Source organism: Staurois parvus, unplaced genomic scaffold (assembly GCF_062004578.1).
Source record: "Staurois parvus isolate SC_StPar_1 unplaced genomic scaffold, SC_StPar_1.0 ptg000750l, whole genome shotgun sequence".
Lineage (NCBI taxonomy): Eukaryota > Metazoa > Chordata > Amphibia > Anura > Ranidae > Staurois > Staurois parvus.
This window is the reverse complement of record NW_028318546.1, coordinates 37576-44310: the sequence shown is the minus strand read 5'-3', so window position 1 is coordinate 44310 and position 6735 is coordinate 37576. Positions and strand designations below refer to the sequence as shown.

General features: G+C 42.8%; 1 protein-coding gene across 1 annotated transcript; it reads left to right on the top strand.

The window, feature by feature from the left end:
* Window positions 1–4046: 4046 nt before the first annotated feature.
* LOC149445006 (transcription factor HES-1) lies at window positions 4047–6072 on the top strand. Its single transcript, XM_089654299.1, has 4 exons — window positions 4047–4327; window positions 4441–4536; window positions 4835–4922; window positions 5270–6072. Exons 1-4 carry the CDS (start codon window positions 4220–4222, stop codon window positions 5791–5793), a joined length of 816 nt encoding a protein of 271 aa, XP_089510425.1. The 5' UTR covers window positions 4047–4219; the 3' UTR covers window positions 5794–6072.
* Window positions 6073–6735: the final 663 nt, after the last annotated feature.

The window sequence follows — 6735 nt, the reverse complement described above, 5'->3', positions numbered from 1 at the left end:
GTCCTGGGTTTAGGAACACTTTAAGGCCCACCCTTATATGTGGCAACATGGTGGTGGGCTTTAACGCTGTATACAGCTGTCATCGTTCTGTTTCTAGGTGCATGCTCAATTGTGTGCCTCCAGCAATGTAAACCGTCAGCTCCCGCTCACTGTTTACGATTGGGAGTTGATAGGAAGAGCTCGTACCAACTCCCAATTGTAAACAGTGAGCGGGAGCTGACAGTTTATATTGCTGGGGGCACACAACTGCCAATCACAGTGATCTTATGATTATAAAGACCAGTAAGTGCTTTGGCATTAAGGTCCCTTAAAGGGTCAGCTCCAGCTGGCAGAGAGGGGTTAAAAACAGATTCCCAGCTCAAGTTCTCCTGCATTTAAATGTATTTGTGTGTACATGTTTAGGAATGTTTACACAACATAACTAAACTGAGTACATCTAAACTCAGTGTGAGTTATACCAGGTCATTCCATGCATTTATACAGTATGTGTGCAATACTGCTGTGCATACATGTGAATGCAGCCCTAGGACTCAGTCACACTGGCAATGACATACATGCGTTTAGAGTCCTAGGGCTCCATTTACATCTATGCACAGCAGTAGTGCGTGTATTATGTGTTGCACTGTGATGTGTTCTAGTGCCATTTATTCTTAATTGCGTTGATGCACCTTACCAACATACAGTATGTGTGTAGCAGCATAGCACAGTACACGGAGACAGGGACGTATTTACCACAAGGCACTTGCCTAGGGCAGCATTTTTCAGGGGGGCAGCACCTCCCTCAAGAAGAAGGGATGAAAGAAGGGCCATGCAACCATGGGAACCAGGTGGGATCCGAGAGAGGCTGGGGGCTGCTTGATGGTGTATGTAGAGCCTGCCTCACGTTCCTGGGGATCTCCGGAGCTGTGAAGATGAGTGTCTCTCTATCGCCGCGGGGGGTAGTGGAAGGCTCTCCCGGGTTGGGGGCAGGGGGTGTTGTTGGTCAATGGCAGGCTCTTTCCGTGGGAGGGGGGAAGGGGGGGTTGTGTTGGTTGGTGTCCGTGGGGGCAGACGATTTTTGTGTTGCCTAGGGCAGTACAAAACCTAAATACACCACTGCATGGAGATATACTACTTGAGTTGTTAGAGAAAGAAGTACTTCTTTGGTGTGATTTACAGTCCACTCAAATGAAGGCACTGCCCTATAGAACCACATATTAGGGTCCATGCACAAAGAAAATGCTTATAGTGGCTCATATTGCACACGAATATATGAGAGTTCCTGGGCATTTGCTTTTAAGGCCCCTTTCACACGGGCAGACTGATGGGGTCCGCCTGTCGGTCTTTCAGACTGACCCGATCGGCCCATCCATAGACTTCTATGGACCGGTGGGTGTCAGCAAACAATAGTCCGCTGACACCCACTGGCATCCAATCCGATCCTGTATGCCAAAAATGAATGGGGATCCGTTCCCCATCTGTCCAGTGGATTGGATCAGAAGAAAATTGGGTGGGAATGGACAGGCGGTCCATTTCCATCCGACCGCCCCATTGAAATCAGCGGGCTGCAGCAGCATAGAGAACAGAGACCTGTCATCCGCCTGCTTAGCGGGGATCAATGGAGAGATCAAATGCTGACAGGCAGATCACGCAGATGGATCCGCTCCGTCTGAAAGAGGCATGAACATTTTTTCCAAACCATTCACCTCTGTTCATTTTTCACTCTAATCAATGTACATTTGAAGATAATGAACATGTTTAAAGCCCTGCATTTATGAGCGTTTTATGAGTGCATAGGTGTGTTTATGAGCATTTCAGAGTTTTTCAAGCTCAAAACTTCTCTTCAGAATGTGACTCCTGAAAACACCTATAGTGTATACGGACACATAGACTAACATAGAGAGGAGTTTAGAGGCAGAAGGGAAAAACCTCAAATGTCTGTAGAAGTGGCTTTTGTGAGCTGTACTGTGCACAGCCCTTACAGTGCTTAGAACTACGTATTACTGTAAACCTGTCCTTGGGGTTCGTTTTTTTACTTTTTCAATTAAATATTTTACTGTCATTGTATAGACAGACATGCTACAAAAAACACCGAGGATTTACATTGTCGCCGCCAGCAAGCAATATATGATTGAAGCATGACAGATACCAACGGAATCAGCTCACCAGCGCCACCTCTAGAGCGTAAAGTGAGGTGCACCCGGTCTGCAATCAGCCTTATCCATCATGTGGGGGGAGTGGTTTTCCCAGGCTTCGGGACAGCAGCTGCTATTTGCCTTCTCCCGGCATAATCTAAACCATCTCCCCCCCTCCCTTCCCCACACACATCCAGCCGCCCAGCCTCAGCCACAGCGGCAATAAAACATCCTGGCACGTGCTCCAGACCTGGCCGGCCCTCCTCGCCTGCAGTCAGCCTTAAAGAGCCACACACACCGGCTGTGTCCCTGGGCTGGTGCCGGGCACAAGGCGGGGAGATGGAGAGAGAGAGAGAGCTGATCCCACTGCACACAGCTCATCCCTTCACCATCTACAATACCTACACCTCTGCTGTCAGATGATGTCTGCACAGGTGGACTGATGATATGACTGACAGCAACAATGACAGATTGGTCACAGCTCACCATTTCATTCTAATGCTGGGATCTGCCAGAGATCCAATTGTGCCTCACATCTCAGCCAGCACTGCATATATAGTGCAAATATATATCAATCAGTGTATGTGTTGCACAAACTGCTTGCACTTGTAAATCCTGTATAATAATACTAATAATATGCAATTAAGATGTAAAATAAATATATCAATTCAAATATAAAACTAATTTATTTGATCAAACAATTATTTGGCTAACAGGTTTGAAAAATACATAGCATGGCAGTATTCTGCAGATGGAGCAGAATGATCGGCATATCAGGAGCTGATCGGTGTGCACAGTAGTTGTTTTGTAAGTACCTTCTATGACATCTCCATGTCATACAATGACCATGTCCACGTCATAAGAAGATGACATTGTTGCTCTATTGCTGCATACATTATATTATTATTATACAGGATTTAAGCAGCATATCATGTTGTCCTCCTGTACTCTTGTTATAGAGTGCTATACCGCCTGACTGTATAATACTGTAATATATATATATTCATACACGCACTGTTTAATACTGATATATTTATATATATATACACACTGTATAATACTGTAATATATATATATTCATACACGCACTGTTTAATACTGATATATATATATATACACACTGTATAATACTGTAATATATATATTCATACACGCACTGTTTCATACTGATATATTTTTATATATATACACACACTGTATATTACTGTAATATATATATTTATACACGCACTGTTTAATACTGATATATTTTTATATATAGATATACAAACACACATATATAATGTGTAATTAAGTGTATATATATATATATATATATATATATATATATATATATATACACACACATGTATTATATCAATATATATATAATGTGTAATTGAGTGTATATATATATAATACACACGTATTATATCAATCAGTGTATGTGTTGCACAAACTGCTTGCACTTGTAAATCCTGTATAATAATACTAATGTACAGCGCTGAGCGAACTATTGGCGCTTTATAAATACTGTATAATATAATAATATAATAAGATCAAATCATATATATATATATATTTAATTATATATATATATATATATATAATTTTATATATTACTCTACCATCTAATGATATTAAAAGCATTTTTTTTTCCTCCCAAATAAATCCCCATATTTATTCTATGCACACTGCTGCACTAAGAAGCTTTGGAAAAACTGGCACACTGCTCACAAAGCGTTAAAAGTCTCCACTGATTGACAGCCTGCTATCAGAACCACGCCCTTCCCTCCCTCCAGGGCTTATCATTGGCCTCCTGTGTCCGCGCCCTGCAGCCAATGGCGTGCTGCAGCCCACGCGTGTGCCTGGCTTCCATTGGCTGAAAGTTACTGTGGGAAAGTAAGTTTGGAAGTTTCACACTCGGCATTCGCGTGCTGTGAGCGGTATATAAAGCCGGAGCCAAGCGGAGGGCACTGACTAGGATCAGGCAGGCGGCCAGGCGGAGGCAGAGCTGTACTCATCTCTCCGGACACTGCGCTCTATTCCTGGATCCCTGCCCTTTGCTCTGACACATAGCGGACTATTACAGCTTCTCCTGGGAATACATTGGGGGGATCCACAAGATGCCAGCTGACATGATGGAGAAAAACTCTTCTTCCCCTGTGGCTGCCACCCCAGCCAGCATGACATCTACTCCGGATAAACCCAAAACTGCTTCTGAGCACAGAAAGGTAAATAGAGCCTGGACAGGCATGATGATGATGATGATCATATAGATGTCATGGCTCAGGTCATAGACAAGTACCAACCATGATCACACTGACTGTGTGCCTCTTGTTTACAGTCATCCAAACCCATCATGGAGAAAAGGAGAAGAGCCAGAATTAATGAGAGCCTGAGCCAACTGAAAACCCTCATTCTGGATGCCTTGAAGAAAGATGTAAGTGTGCCTAGCCATTCACTGCATTGGACTGCACACACCCACACTACATTGTCTACTGCACTGCAATTCTTCATTATTATTATTACTTATACAGCGATTATTACTTGTTATTATTATTACTTGTTATTATTATTCCTAATACCACAAGACTTGCTCTGGTGCCAAATATTTATCTCTTATGTCAGGCACTAGGGATAAATATTCGTATTAGTTCATACAGTTGGTACATTCTGTAACACTTGGCTGATAATGTGACATGCTGAGCTGAGAATTAAATGTGGGATTTGCTTTTCAGAGCTCCAGGCACTCGAAGCTGGAGAAGGCTGATATTTTGGAGATGACAGTGAAGCACCTCCGGAACTTGCAGAGAGTTCAGATGACTGGTGAGTATTTCAGCCCCCCTTCCTCCTTCCCTTTCTGGCTGATCTCTTCCAGACTTCTTTTGATTGGCATTCAGATGCATTCTACTGGGCTGGCTCTCCTGTCTTTCCCACGGTCTATGTGGAGCTCATGTTACTGCTGGGGAGGGGGAGGAGGGGATCCTCAGCCAGCTCTAGGATCTACAGGATGTGGATAAGTGACTTGAGCACATATAGTTTATATTTTAATGAACCTGAGTTATGCATTTACTAAACTTCTAGTTCTAGTGAGGTTGTGTACGGCATTAACCCTGTAGTGTGGGTCTGTCTAGTTTTCAGTGATGTCATTGTGTGTCCTTTTTCCTTTACAGCTGCTCTCAGCACAGACCCCACTGTTCTGGGCAAATACAGAGCTGGATTCAGCGAGTGCATGAACGAAGTCACCCGATTCCTGTCTACTTGTGAAGGAGTCAACACCGACGTCCGGACCCGACTCCTGGGACATCTAGCCAACTGCATGAATCAGATCAATGCCATGAATTACCCTGCCCAGCCCCAAATTCCGGCTGCTGCTGCCAACTCTCACCCTGCGTTTGGCCAGCCGTTGGTCCAGCTTCCTGCAAGCGGCCCGCAGAGCAGTCCCGCTCCCATGGGTGGGGTTCCTTGCAAGATGGGTGGCCCGCCAGTAGAGGCTGCCAAGGTCTATGGTGGCTTTCAGCTAGTGCCAGCTTCAGACGGACAATTTGCCTTTCTTATCACCAATCCAGCCTTCCCACACAACGGACCTGTCATCCCTGTCTACACAAACTCCAGTGTGAGCAATGGAGTGCCAGCTGCCATGTCTCCTTCCATCATGCCATCAGTCAATGTAGACTCTGTATGGAGACCCTGGTAACTGGACTGTACCAAGGACTGTATCGGACAACTTTCATTTAGAAAGACAATTAGTTACAAATAGGAAGTCCTCATTTTGTAGCGAGAATGCACTATTATGTTTGTAAATAGCAGATATTCATATTGAATGCGCTGTTGTATAATAAGATTGCAACTTATATTTCGTTTGTGTACGAAATTGTTATGATGCCAAAGACATACAAATGTGCTCTTATACATTTCTTCCTATTCTGGAAGCTTTACTTGTAATTAATAAAACTGCATATTGTATTATTTTGAAGATATCTGACTTGAGTGATGACTGTGTATCATCATATATTATAATTTATCTATATATAGTCTGTGTGTGTATATATATTAGTTTTTTTTCTTCTTTAATTCCCAGTCTATACCAGACTTGCTTTTCCTGACTCTGCATTATGCCGATATGCAGTTCTTGTTTAATTTGAATGTATATTGCTGAATGGTAAATCCAGGAGAAAGAATATTCTAAATGATATAGTTAATGCCTGATGGGATTTATTACTCTTATGTGTCAGAATGATCAAGGTTCCAATGCAGTGAAAAATGTTTAAAAAGTAAAATGTGGCAGGGACAAAGTGTGCACAATGTTTCAGTCTTGGATCCAAAAGCTATTTACATGTGTTTTTTGGAAAGTCAGACCATCAGGATTCCTATTGCAAGAAGCCCCAGTACAGGGTAAGATGTGTTTACTAAAAAAGTAATGCTTAACATCCAGTTATGAGCAGAGGAATTTTAAATGACAGAATTCCCTTGTATTCAACTGGATCATTGATACATTGTTTTTTCAAAGAACAGAAAAATGAGCTCTTTATTAAATCACTCTGAAGTACTATAGCTCCTTCCGATGTTAGATCCTGGTAACAAGCCTGACTGGAAAAAGGAGCAGTCTCCAACAGTCAGGGGGGAATTCCTTATCAAA